Source organism: Oryctolagus cuniculus, chromosome 1 (assembly GCF_964237555.1).
Source record: "Oryctolagus cuniculus chromosome 1, mOryCun1.1, whole genome shotgun sequence".
Lineage (NCBI taxonomy): Eukaryota > Metazoa > Chordata > Mammalia > Lagomorpha > Leporidae > Oryctolagus > Oryctolagus cuniculus.
Genome location: NC_091432.1, coordinates 184,234,580 through 184,249,505, shown reverse-complemented (window position 1 = coordinate 184,249,505; position 14,926 = coordinate 184,234,580). Strand labels below are relative to the sequence as shown.

The following is a 14,926-nucleotide window of genomic DNA, read 5'->3' as shown; positions in this document are numbered from 1 at the left end:
CCAAGTGCCTTTAGGGCTGATTCTGAGGCCAGAGTGCTGTTTAGGACATCTGCCATTCTATGAGTCTGCTGAGTATCTCACTTCCCATGTTGGATCACTCTCCCCTTTTTTTATTCCATCGGTTAGTGTTAGCAGGTACTAGACTTGTTTATGTGCTCCCTTTGACTCTTAGTCCTTTCATTATGAACAATTATGAACTGAAATTGATCACTTGGAATAGTGAGATGGCATTGGTACATGCCACTTTGATGGGATTGAATTGGAATCCCCTGGTCTGTTTCTAACTCTACCATTTGGGGCAAGTCAGCTTGAGCATGTCCCAAATTATACATCTCTTCCCTCTCTTATTCCCACTCTTATGTTTAACAGGGATCACATTTCAGTTAATTTTTAACACTTAAGAATAACTGTGTATTAATTACAGAATTAAACCAATCATATTAAGTAGAACAGACAAAAAAACTACTAAGAGGGATAATGTATTAAGTTGTTCATTAACAGTCGGGGGAATGTGGGTTTTTTTAATAGTTATCTTGAAGATTCCTGACAATATGTTTTAGATTTCTAATTTCCTCTTCTTTTGTTTGGTCTGACTGTATCCTTTCCTGTTCTCTGTCTTCTAAGTCCGATATTCTCTCTTCTGCTTCACCCATTCTGTTTGTAAGGCTCTCTATTGTGTTTTTCATTTGATCTATTGAATTCTTCACTTCATTATGATTTCTCGTCACTATCACAGTTTCCTGTTGTACTAGTTGTTTCGTTTCATTTTGATTTCTTCTTTATATTTCATTTTCACGAGAGAGATTTTCTATGGGTGTTATGACTGTGTGAGGAGCACCATAGATCTGCAGTAAGAACATGGTTGATAAAAGGGTCATTGTCCACATTAGTTATGACCTTGTGGCCCCAGTGAAGCTTAATCCCATGGATCTACATGAATGTATTCTGGAAAGTAAATAAACACCAGGTAATCTCATTTACTAATAAATACCAGTCTCTTCTGTAAAATTGCAAACAAAAGCCCCTGAGAAATAATTATTTCAGTCGAGAAACCTGTAGGAATTTCTACGTAAGTAAAGAGGGAGTAAATGTAGCCTAGGATCAGGTTTAAAAATTTGTTCTATAAAGAGAAGCAATATTTATAGATGAATAAATGTAGGCAGGGGAAACTATCTATACACATATATACACGTGTGATTTTAGGAGAAGATGCTTCTTTTTTAAATGATCAAACACTATTTTTATTTGCAAATCTGAAATTTACTGGAAAATGAAACTTTATTGAAAAAATTAATATTATGGCCTGATCTCATTTTATTAGGCAACATGGAAAATATACAAGTGAAAACCAAAAAAAGGAAGTAAAAGTACATTTCTCTATGTTCAGAAAATGAAAATCATTTCTGTATGATATAAATGCCATGCACAGCCAGAATGCCTTCAGAGAACCTAGAGTCCAAGGTTCACCCAGACCCCAGCTCAGCCAGGACAGCAGCAGCCTCATTTCCCCATGGCCCAGCTACTCCCTCTGCTGACGGCCCTGGTGCTGTGCAGCTATGGCCCTGTTGGATCTCTGGGCTGTGACCTGCCTCACAACTCTGTCCCGCTGAGCAGGTCGACCTTGGTGCTTCTGGACCAGATGAGGAGGGTCTCCCCTGTCTTGTGTCTCAAGGACAGAAGAGACTTCCAGTTCCCGCGGGAGGTGGTGAACGGCAGCCAGTTCCAGAAGCACCAGACCGTGTCTGTCCTGCACGAGATGCTGCAGCAGATCTTCAACCTCCTCCACACAGCGCGCTCCTCTGCTGCCTGGAACAACACCCTCCTGGAGGAACTGCACACTGCCCTTCATCAGCAGCTGCAAGGCCTGGAGACCTGCTTGGTACAGGCCATGGGAGAGGAAGACTCTGTCCTGACGGCTGACAGCCCAACGCTGATGCTGAAGAGGTACTTCCAGAGAATCCGTCTCTACCTGGACGAGAAGAAACACAGTGGCTGTGCCTGGGAACTCGTCAGAATGGAGATCAGGAGAGCCTTCTCCTCAACAGCAGACTTGCAGGAAAGCTTAAGAAGCAAGGATGGAGACCTGGCGTCATCCTGAGATGGTTCTCGTTGACTGATCGCCCCATCACACTTGTACATGTGTATTTGGTCATTTCTAAAGGCTCTTCTTTCTGCTTTAGTCACATCAGGGAACTTGTTGAATTAATTCAGCAAACTACTTTGTTCATATATTAAGGAAGTATATGTGAAACGCATTCCGCTCCGGGGTATTGATTCCTAGGGGATTACAGCTCTGATATTATTTACTGAATGTATTTATTTATTTATTTATTTAATATTTATTTATTATTGTATCCTATTTTTATTTGACATACTTTTCACATAGCAGATGTTCACTTTTACATTGTATTAAGATTGGAAATCAGGCTCACATTTCCATTTCAAGAAATATTGTATTTATTATCTATTAAATTTTTTAAAGTTATGTACATTTATCATAATAAAGTCTACTTCTTTACTATTTTTTGCTGTTTAAATGCCTTATTTTTACCTATAGACCTTTTATTAAGATGTGCATTAAATAAAAGTGTTTTTTTCTACCCTATATTCAGACACTGGCTTTCTGAACCAAGTTGAAGAATGGACAGTAATACTATTTACTTTATTATTCCACTCACATGACATGTGTAAAGAGAAAAATAACAGCATCAGATTTTGGAATTGCTTTGAAAAAATACACAGTCCCTGCTGCCTTGAAACATCATCATATATATGGGAAAGAAACATAAACACTGTACTAATTTCCCTTAATTGAAACAGTATAAAAAGGAGTAAAGCACAGAGATGTTTTCATACTGGAAGCTTTGGTACAGCGGATACTACAAAGGACAAAAGGGGGTAGATCTCTTTTTTAAAGGTACCTGGGAGAATTAAGTACAGAAGTTATGTTGGCTGTTGGGTACATGGTCCTAGAATGAACAACAAATGCCATGGGTGAAGGGAATAATTTGAGATTCCTTATTGCACGTCTAACAACGAGGACATTGGGATGGATTTTGTGAGTTACAAATGGAGAAGACCCTCAATATATAAAGGGAGAATAGGGAAGCAAAATGTGCAAAGGTTACTGAAATGAGTGGCCAGTGAAGAAAGAAGGGCAAATAGGTAAGAACAGTGTTCAAAAGACAGAATTGCGTTCAGGGGAAGTCAGAGTGAATTGTCCCCATAAACCTAAAAACATCTGTCTGTAGTGGCTTTAACAGATCTGGTTTAATGGAGTTACAGTATAGGAAAACATATGAGGATAGATCGAAGAGGAAACACAAGCAAGAGAACTAGAACCACGCGCACATAAAATTATTTGGGGAAGCTTGTTAGTTGAGTGGCAGAATTTAATAATAGAGGACCTAGAGGAGACTGTGGGTTCATGTTGTTCCTGATTTCACTGAATATTTTCTGGGAATTATATCTAGACAATGGATGTTTTGGCACAAGATTTAGAAACAGTTTAAATATTTGATGTAAGCAATTGATTTGTTAAAAATGTTCAGTGTTTGGATAAATATTACTTTGTAGTAAGCACAATGGTAATTCATTTGGTCACTAATGTCAATTAACTTCTCAGCCAAATTTTGAAAAATTTCTCTAGTTTATGTTGATCATTTACCTTGTGATTTCTAAATTTCTAGCCTTTGACATGTATGTTTTCTGAAAACTGTAGGCATATACTCCTGATGGATACTTGTTTTCAACCTCACCTATATAGAAAGGGCTGGGGCTAGGTGGTTTCTTTTTATTAATACAAAATGTCTAGCGCAGAATAGCCATGCCTCTCAGTAATCTTATTTCTCTTTTTATTTGACGTATCTTTGACTCTTGTGTGAATCTGTTTTTACATTCACCTCTGTATCCCATAAAAATCATAGAATCTATGAGATGATCTAAATACCTTTCTGTTAGGAAATCTTCCTAGAATCTGTTATTAAATTTTGTTTTTTTCTTTTCATCACTATTCTTTACCATAAATCAAATTACTGCTGATTATCATCAAAGTACTTTTCTTTGTTAATATGATAGTACAGTTTTCTTGTTGCTAAACTTTTTTTCCTTACTGTTGACAGTGTAATCTTTGCATTTCTAAGGCTACAAATTCCATTTCCTTTTCTCATTTGCAATATGATTTGTTAAACTGTTGAAATCCTTACTTAAGGTATACTAAGCTGATCTTCTGTATATTAAGATAATCGAAAAGAATCTTGATGTGAATGGAAGGGGAGAGGGAGTGGGAAAGGGGAGGGTTGTGGGTGGGAGGGACGGTATGGAGGGGAAAGCCATTGTAACCCATGAGTCGTACTTTGGAAATTTATATTCATTAAATAAAAGATAAAAAAAAAAGAATTGCTGGATCATATGACAAGTCTATTACTAGTTTTTTAAAGAAATATCAAGCTGGCGCTGTGGTGTAGCAAGTAAAGCTGCCACCTGCAGTGCTGGCATCCCATACAGGTGCCAGTTCAAGTCCTAGCAACTCCAATTCTGATTCAGCTCTCTGCTATACCTGGGAAAGCAGTAAAAGATGACCCAAGTCCTTGGGCTCCTGCACCCACATGGGAGACCTGGAAGAAGCTCCTGGCTCCTGGCTCCTGGCTTCAGATTGGCACAGCTCCAGCCACTGAGGTCAATTGGGGAATGAACTAGGGGATGGAAGACCTTTCTCTCTCTTTCTGCCTCTCCTCTCTGTGTGTAACTCTGACTTTCATATTAATAAATAAGTCTTTTAAAAAAAATATGATTTGTTAAATTATTTATTAATCATCTTCATATTGCACTACAATGGACTTTTGTTTTTGTTTCATGACACTCATACACACTTATCTGTATATTCCTTAGTGGCTAATTATAATGTATATTAAAGAATAAGACACATAATAAAAATAAACAAAAACTGGATAAAAATCTTTCTGCTAACAACTAGGACAAAGAACACATTATTAATGAAAAGTAATAAATTTTAACTATAAATTTGTGTTGTACAAGATGTGCAACTGTAGTCACCATTATAAGAAAGAACTGGGATAGAGAGCTTCTGGAGTCTGTGAATTTAAATTTTAAAAGAATGAACAGAAGCAGGCATTTAGCCCAGCTGTTAAGATGCCAGCTGGGATGCCCACATCCCACATTGGAGTACCTGGGTTTGATGTTAGGGAGTACAGTCTCAGGTTTCTGATTCCAGCTTCCTGCTGACACAAATCCCGTGAGATAGCAGTGATGAGTTAAGACCCAGGAGAGATCATCTCTCTCTCTCTCTCTCTCTCTCTCTCTCTCTCTTCATCTCCATTTCCAGCTCCAGCTCCAGCTCCATCTCAAATTAATTATTTTTTAAACATTAACAGAAATCATAATATGAAACATAGGATGCATCCTTGGCTCCAATATAGGATTTTGCATTAATCATTCTATCTGTTTGTATAGATGATCCTAGGTAACACACCAACTCACCTGACCCTTGTAATGTTTGGTTCCCCAAGTGTAAACTACTGTTGAAAAGTTATAGGGCTGTTATATTAAACCAAAGTACATCTTTTATACAATCTTGTAATGTACCTTCAAATGAATGAACTATCTTTATTCAAGAGGCAGAGAGGCAGACACACAGACAGAGTGACCGAGAAAGCCCAACACTGTTGCTGAAGAGGTACTTCCAGAGAATCCGCTCTACCTGGAGGAGAAGAAACACAATGACTGTGCCTGGGAGATTGTTAGAACAGAAATCATGAGAGCCTTCTCTTCAACAGGAGACTTGCAAGAGTGATTAAGAAGCAAGGAAGGAGACCTGGATTCATCAGCAGTTGATTCTCATTGACTGTCTGCCACATCCCACTTGCAAATGTGTCTTTCAGTATTTCCACAGTCTCTTATTTCGTTTTTAGTTGTTGAATTTTTGAGTTAATTCTATAAATATTTTATCAGTATTTTAAGGAAATCCGTGTTTAAAATATTCAGTCTTTAAGAGATGACAGCCCTGAACTTATTTGTGTCTGTTTATTTATATATTTATTGTTGCATGCTGTCATGTTTATATTATTTAAATATTTCAGAGCAGATATTCACTTTCAATTATGTTAAAATTTATTAAACATTTATCTTTATATTTTATTAAATTGTAAGTTGATTTATTTAATACATTGATATGAATGAAAATTTCTGAAATTTTTTCTTCAAGAGACAAATTTCAAACCCTGGTATTTTAAACCAACAGATTATTTATTTTCTTATTCATTCATTGCATTTGTATGATATCTATAAGTTGATGATGAAAGTGACAGTATGTGGATTTGCCATCCGTAAATGCAGGTGAATGAAGCAAACAGAGTTTTGGCTGTACTGAAATGGTCAGACTTAATGGGAAAGAAGCAAAAGATATTATAGAATTTACTTACATGAAATGTTACAGAAGGAGAATTGAAAATGCTAAATTATTCCATACATTTTAGATCCAAATAGTGTTGGGGGGGTCAAAAACTAGTAGATATATAGGAGGGCTTTCTAGCACACCATAGCAAGCATTCCCAGAGACAGAGTGTGGGGCTGGAAGGAGGACAGTCTGATCTCTCTGTGGCTACATTTTTGGGAGTTGCCTAAAGTGATGCAGAGGGATACTGTCCAGGTCTTCACACGGTTGAAACGTTTTTCAATAAGGAGTTACACAAACAACTATTGTTGAATGAGGGAATGCCCCTGTCACAGTGATGTAACTAAAAGGAAAGACAAAGCAGGACCCATCATACTCGGGGAACTACTAGAAGATTTTCAAGGGAAGGCCACCACCTACTGGCAAAGACAGACAGTGCCAAGTTTGGCAAGAAGGTCCATTCTGTTGTTGCAGAAGGCTGTCTCCTTCCGCTGGTGTGTTCTACACAGGAGAAAAAAAAAAAAGCGCTTTCCTGGAAGGAACTGAGATAACTATGGAAATAATTTTTTTTATCTTTTTGTTTCTTTGAGAAGAGAAGTAACCCAGTTTCACAGACATGTCTGCAATGGACAGCAGGATGAGGGGAGAAAGGGTCTCTTGCCTCTAGCCTTCCAGAGCCTTCTGAGCAATCACTGACTTTAGGACCTGTGGGGCACATGGAGGCAGGAGAATATGCACACTTGATGTGAAACTTCATGGGAAACCAGGAAAACCTTCCTGTTTGAGGGCATGCTAACTCTTCCTAAAGAGTACGTTGCATCCCTAGCCATCAGGGAAACGCAATTCAAAACCACAGTGAGATATCACCTCACCCCTGTAAGAATGGCTAAAATCCAAAACACAGAGAGTGGCAGATGCTGACAAGGATGTGGACAAAGAGGAACACTTTCACATTGTTGGTGGGAATATGAATTAGTGCCCCCACTGTGGAAAACAGTGTGGCAAGTTCTTTACAAACTAGAAATAGACTTGCCAAACGATCCACCAATCCCACTACTAGGTATATACCCAAAAGACTTGAACACAGTGTGTCAAAGAGATACCTGCACCACACCATATTCATAGCAGCACTGTTCACAATAGCCAAAATTTGGAACCAACCAAGGTGTCCATTATTAGATGAATGGATAAAGAAATGTTGCATATCTTAACAGGCTTCCTTGGAATTTCAATTTACAAGATAAGAAATAGGTTTTTGTGTGTCTTTCCTATGTTTTTTTAAAAAGCCATCATTGCCAGCTTCATGATTAATTGTCATCACTGCTGTTTTAGGAGCTTGTTAGTCACTACCTACAGAAGTGGCCAATGTTTTGCATTTGTTATTTATATGGGTTTATTTTCTGTGTCTTGTGGAGCTTCTCTCTGGGTTCTAAGTTTTAAAACTGAATATAACCCAAATATTGTTATAGATGAGATGGAATTACATTTTTCTTTTTTGTCTTGTTATTTTTTGTCTATATAAACAGAACAGATGTCATGTACTTCAAATATATAATTTTAAGTCCATAATGATACTTCCAGCCCTCCCCCCTCCTCCTTCCTTCCTTTCTTTCAATTTTCACAATAACATACTTTCAATTTGCTGTATAGTCACAGGCTTAGATCATCCACTAAATAAAGAATTAAACAAGTAGTAAGTAAAAGGACCATTGTTGTCCATGAGTGTAGACTATGGCCATAAACAATTATCAAATTTGAAGATGCTAATTTTACTCATACACATTACACTTTTTGTACTCTTTGTATTAGCTACTAGACATCGAAGAAAACATATTTCTCCTTTTGAGTCTGACTTATTTTTCTAAGCATAATGGTCTCAAGTTGCATCCATTGCATTGCAAAAGACAAGATTGTATTGTTTTGTATGATGAGTAGTATTCCATCATGGTTATACACCACATTTTCTTTATTCAGTCATCAGATGATAGACATCTGAGTTGCTGTAAGCATGGGGGTATGGATAGCTCTTTCAAATGCTAATTTCTTTTTTTTTTATTTAATGAGCATAAATTTCCAAAGCACAGCTTATGGATTACAATAGCCTCCTCTCCCCCTGTAACTTCCCTCCCACCCACAGCGCTCCCCTCTCCCACTCCCTCTCCCTTTCCCCTTCACATCAAGATTAATTTTCAATTATCTTTATATACAGAAGATCAATTTAGTGTATATTAAGTAAAGGTTTCCACATTTTGCTCTCACACAGAAACACAAAGTGTAAAATACTATTTGAGTACTAGTTATAGCATTAATTAAACTCCTAAGTGTAATTGTGTATTAATTACAGAGTTCGACCAATAGTTTTAAGTAGAATATAAAATGCAACTTTTGTATTGTTGTGGCTTCCCCGCCCAACCTCCCTCCCTCCGTGGCCCTCCCCTCACCCACTCCCTCTCCCATCCCGCCCTTCATCACGTTTCATTTTCAATTACCTTCATATACTGAAGATCAACTTAGTATATACAAGAAGGGATTTCAACAGGCTGCACTCACACAACCGAACCAGGTATTGGGTGTTGTTCGACTAGTAGTGTTGTTTTTGAGTTTCATAGTTAAACACATTAAGGACAGAGATCCTGCGTGGGAAGCATGAACCCAGTGACTCCCGTTGTTGATTTAACAATTGGCACTCTTATTTATGATGTCAGCAATCACCCGAGACTCTTGCTATGAGTTGTCTAGGCTATGGAAGCTCCTTGAGTTCACCAACTCTGAATTTGTTTAGTCAAGGCCGTATCACAGTGGAGGTTCCTTCCTCCCTTCAGAGAAAGGCGCCTCTCTCCTTGATGGCCTGATCCTTCTGCTGGGGTCTTGTTCACCAGGATCTTTCATTTAGATTGTTTTTTTGCCACCGTGTCATGGCTTTCCATGCCTGTGAGACTCTCATGGACCTTTTAGTCAGATCCGAATGTCCCAAGGGTTGATTCTGAGGCAGGAGTGCTGTTTTGGGCATTTGCCATTCTATGAGTCTGCTGTGTGTCCTGCTTCCCCCGCAGGATCATTCTCTCCCTTTTGATTCTATCTTTCATTATTTGCTTACACTGGTCTTATTTGTGTAATCTCTTCGACACTTACCCTATCTTTTTAATCAGTTGTGTATTTATACTTATCACTTTACCAAGTGTGCTGGCATTGGTACCTGCCTCCTTGGTAAGGTTGAGTTCAAATCCCCTGGCACATTTCTAGTTCCACCATTGGAGGTAGGTCTGAGTGAGTAATTGCCGTCCTATATATCTCCTCCCTCTCTTATTCCCACTCCTATGTTTCACAGAGATCGATTTTCTGTTAATTTTTAAACACTTAAGAATGGTTGCGCATTGATTGCAGAGTTCAACCAGTGGTCTTGTGTAGAGCAAACCGGGCAACAACAACAACAACAATACTAAAGGAACAAAATAGTAAGTTGTTCCTCAACAGTCTAGACAAGGGCTGCTCATGTCATTGTCTCTCATAGTGTTCATTTCACTTCAATGGGTATCATTTTAGGTGCTCATTTAGTTGCCATCGATCAGGGAGAACATGTGATATTTGTCCCTTTTGGACTGGCTTGGTTTACTCAGCATGATGTTTTCCAGCTTCCTCCATTTTGTTGTAAATGTCCGGATTTCATTGTTTTTTACTGCTGTATAGTGTTCCATAGAGTACATATCCCATAGTTTCTTTATCCAGTCATTTAGGTTGATTCCATATCTTAGCTATTGTGAATTGAGCTGCAACAAATATTGAGGTGTGAATGGCTTTTTTCACGCCTTTAATTCCATTTGGGTATATTCCAAGGAGTGGGTTGGCTGGGTCCTGTGGTAATGCTATATTCAGGTTTCTGAGGATTCTCCAGACTGTCTTCCATAGTGGCTTTACCAACAATGGATTAGTGTCCCTTTTTCTCCACATCCTCGCCAGCATCTGTTGTTGGTTGATTTCTGTATGTAAGCCAATCTAATCGGAGTGAGGTGGTATCTCATTGTGGTTTTGATCTGCATTTCCCTGATGGCTAGGGATCCTGAGCATTTTTTCATGTGTCTGTTGGCCATTTGGATTTCCTCTTTTGAAAAATGTCTGTTAAGGTCCTTGGCCCATTTTTTTATGGGTTGTTTGTTTTGATTCTGTGGTGTTTTCTGATCATTGTGTAGATTCTAGTTGTTAATCCTTTATCTGTTGTGTGGTTTGCGAATAACATCTCCCATTCTGTTGGTTGCCTCTTTGCTTTCCTGACTGTTTCCTTTGCTGTTAAGAAACTCTTCAATTTGAGGTAATCCCATTTGTTTATTTTATCTTTGATTACCTGTGCCTGTGGGGTCTTCTCCAGGAATTCTTTGCCTATTCCGATATCTTGAAGGGTTTCCCCTATGCTCTCAATTAGTTTCATGATGTCGTGGCGCATCTCTAGTTCTTTGATCCATGTTGAGTGGATTTTTGTATAAGGTGTAAGGTAGGGGTCTTGCTTCATACTGCGACATGTGGACATCCAGTTTTCCCAGCACCATTTGTTAAAGAGGCTGTCATTGTTCCAGGGGTTGGTTTTAGGTCCTTTGTTGAATATGAGTTGGTTATAGATGGTTGGATTGATCTCCGGTGTTTCTATTCTGTTCCATTGGTCTATCCATTTGTTTTTGCACCAGTTCCAGGCTGTTTTGATTATACCTGCCCTGTAGTATGCCTTGAAGTCTGGAATTGTGATGCCTCCGGCCTTGTTTTTATTGTAAAGGATTGCTTTAGCTATTCTGGGTCTCCTGTGTCTCCATAGGAATTTCAGCATCGTTTTTTCTAGGTCTTTGAAGAATGACTTTGGTGTTTTGATTGGTATTGCATTGAATCTATAAATTGCTTTTGGGAGAATGGACATTTTCATGATATTGATTCTTCCAATCCATGAGCATGGCAGGTTTTTCCATTTTTTTGTGTCGTCTTCTAATTCTTTCTTTAGTGTTTTGTAATTTTCATCATAGAGGTCTTTGACCTCCTTGGTTAAATTTATTCCAAGGTACTTTATTGCTTTTGTGGCTATCATGAATGGGATTGATCTTAGTAGTTCTTCCTCGGCACTGGCATTGTCTGTGTATACAAAGGCTGTTGATTTCTGAGCGTTGACTTTGTATCCTGCTACTTTACCAAACTCTTCTATGAGTTCCAGTAGTCTCTTATAGGAGTTTATCGGGTCCCCTATATATAGTATCATGTCATCTGCAAATAGGGATAGTTTAACTTCCTCCTTTCCCATTTGTATCCCTTTAATTTCTTTTTCTTGCCTGATGGCTCTGGCTAACACTTCTAGGACTATATTGAATAGCAATGGTGAGAGTGGGCATCCCTGTCTGGTGCCAGTTTTCAATGGAAATGCCTCCAACTTTTCCCCATTCAATATGATGCTGGCCTTTGGTTTATCATAGACTGCCTTAATTGTGTTGAGGAATGTTCCTTCTAACCCCAATTTGCTTAGGGTTTTCATCATGAAAGGGTGTTGTATTTTGTCAAATGCTTTCTCTGCATCTATTGAAATAACCATATGATTTTTGTTTCTCAATTTATTAATGTGATGTATTACATTGATTGACTTTCGAATATTGAACCATCCCTGCATACCAGGGATAAATCCCACTTGGTCTGGGTGAATGATCTCTCTGATGTGTAGTTGGATTCGGTTTGCCAGAATTTTGTTGAGTATTTTTGCATCTATGTTCATCAGGGAGATAGGTCTGTAGTTTTCTTTCTCTGTTGTGTCTTTTCCAGGCTTAGGAATTAAGGTGATATTGGCTTCGTAGAAAGAATTTGGAGGGATTCCCTCTCTTTCAATCGTTTTGAATAATTTGAGAAGAACTGGGGTTAGTTGTTCTCTAAATGTCTGGTAAAATTCGGCAGTGAAGCCATCCGGTCCTGGGCTCTTCTTTTTCGGTAGTGCGTTTATTACTGATTCAATTTCTTCCATGGTTATGGGTTTGTTCAGATTTTCTATATCTTCACAGCTCAGTTTAGGAAGGTTGTATTTGTCCAGGAATCTGTCCATTTCTTCCAGGTTCCCCAATTTGTTAGCATACATCTCTTTGTAGTAGTTTCTGATGATTCTTTTTTATTTCTGTTGTGTCTGTTGTTACATTTCCATTACTATCATTGATTTCACAGATTTGGGTCTTTTCTCTCCTTTTTTTGGTTAGTTGGGCCAATGCTGTGTCGATTTTGTTTATTTTTTCAAAGAACCAGCTCCTGGTTTTGTTGATCTTTTGTATTGTTTTTTTTGTTTGTTTGTTTGTTTCAATTCTGTTTATTTCTTCCCTGATCTTTAGTATTTCTTTCCTCCTTTTGGATTTGGGCTTGATTTGCTGCTGTTTTTCTAAATCCTTGAGGTGCATGGAGAGTTCATTTGTTTGGTTCCTTTCCAGCTTCTTGATGTAGGCACTAATTGCTATAAACTTTCCTCTTAGCACTGCTTTTGCTGTGTCCCACAGGTTTGGATAGGTTGTGTTATCATTTTCATTTGTTTCTAGAAATCTTTTGATTTCTCTTTTAATTTCTTCGATGACCCACTGTTCATTTAGGATCATGTTGTCCATTCTCCATATATTTGCATATGGTGTAGAGATTCTTGGGTTGTTGATTTCAAGTTTCACTGCACTATGGTCTGAGAAGCTGCATGGTATAGTTTCAATTTTTTTGAATTTGTTGAGGCTTCCTTTATGGCTTGGTATATGGTCAATCCTAGAGAATGTTCCATGTATTGGGGAGAAATACGTGAACTCTGTGTCTGTGGGGTGGAAGGTTCTGAAGATATCTATTAGGTCTATTTGGTCTATGGCGTCAATTAGCTCAGTTGTTTCCTTGTTGAATTTCTGTCTGGTTGATCTGTCCATTGGTGAAAGTGGGGTGTTGAAGTCCCCTGTTACTATTGTATTTGAGTCTATATCTCCCTTTAAATCCTTTAGTAATTCTTTCATGTAGCCAGGCACCCTGTAATTAGGTGCGTATACATTTATAATAGTAATGTCTTCCTGTTGGATAGATCCTTTAATCATTATATAGTGCCCTTCTCTGTCTCTTTTAATAGTTTTCATGTAAAAGTCTATTTTGTCTGATATTAGGGTGGCCACACCAGCTCTTTTTTGATTTCCATTAGCTTGGAGTATCTTTTTCCATCCTTTCACTTTCTTTCTTGTTTTTTTAAATTGTTTATTTTTTTAAACTTTTATTTAATGAATATTAATTTCCAAAGTACAGAATATGGATTACAGTGGCTCCCACCCCATAACGTCCCTCCCACCCGCAACCCTCCCGTTTCCCACTCCCTATCCCCTTTCATTCACATCAAGTTCATTTTCGTTTCTCTTTATATACAGAAGATCAGTTTAGTATACATTAAGTAAAGATTTCAACAGTTTGCTCCCACACAGAAACATAAAGTGAAAAATACTGGTTGAGTACTAGTTATAGCATTAAATCTCAATGTACAGCACACTAAGGACAAAGATCCTACATGAGGAGTAAGTGCACAATGACTCCTGTTGTTGACTTAACAAATTGACACTCTTGTTTATGGCCTCAGTAATCACCCTAGGCTCTTGTCATGAGCTGCCAAGGCTATGGAAGCCCCCTGAGTTCACTGACTCTGATCATATTTAGACAAGGCCATGGTCAAAGTGGAAGTTCTCTCCTCCCTTCAGAGAAAGGTACCTCCTTCTTTGAAGACCTGCTCTTTCCACTGGGATCTCACTCGCAGAGATCTTTCATTTAGGTTTTTTTTTTCCCCAGAGTGTCTTGGCTTTCCATGCCGGAAATACTCTCATGGGCTTTTCAGCGGGATCCGCATGCCTTAAGGGCTGATTCTGAGGACAGAGTGCTTTTGGCAAAGTAGCAGGGTATAAAATCAATGCACAAAAATCAACAGCCTTTATATACACAGGCAATGCCATGGCTGAGGAAGAACTTCTAAGATCAATCCCATTCACAATAGCTACAAAAACAATCAAATACCTTGGAATAAACTTAACCAAGGACGTTAAAGATCTCTACGATGAAAATTACAAAACCTTAAAGAAAGAAATAGAAGAGGATACCAAGAAATCGAAAAATCTTCCATGCTCATGGATTGGAAGAATCAATATCATCAAAATGTCCATTCTCCCAAAAGCAATTTATAGATTAATTGCAATACCAATCAAGATACTGAAGACCTTCTTCTCAGATCTGGAAAAAATGATGCTGAAATTTATATGGAGACACAGGAGACCTCGAATAGCTAAAGCAATCTTGTACAACAAAAACAAAGCTGGACTGATCTTCTGTATATAAAGAGAATCGAAAATGAATCTTGATGTGATTGGAAGGGGAGAGGGAGTGGGAAAGGGGAGGGTTGCAGGTGGGAGGGACGTAATGTGGGGGAAGCCATTGTAATCCATAAGCCGTACTTTGGAAATTTATATTCATTAAATAAAAGTAAAAAAAAAAATAAAAAAAAAACAGAAAAATCAC

At 38.2% G+C, this 14,926-nt stretch overlaps 1 protein-coding gene across 1 annotated transcript; it reads left to right on the top strand.

Moving 5' to 3' along the window:
* Window positions 1–1,510: 1,510 nt before the first annotated feature.
* On the top strand, window positions 1,511–2,098 carry LOC100356937 (interferon omega-1-like). Its single transcript, XM_070052945.1, has one exon. It carries the CDS (start codon window positions 1,511–1,513, stop codon window positions 2,096–2,098), a length of 588 nt encoding a protein of 195 aa, XP_069909046.1.
* Window positions 2,099–14,926: the final 12,828 nt, after the last annotated feature.

Excerpts from the sequence above, each read along its gene's own strand:
- LOC100356937 (XM_070052945.1), top strand. The coding sequence starts at position 1,511 with ATGGCCCAGCTACTCCCTCTGCTGACGGCCCTGGTGCTGTGCAGCTAT.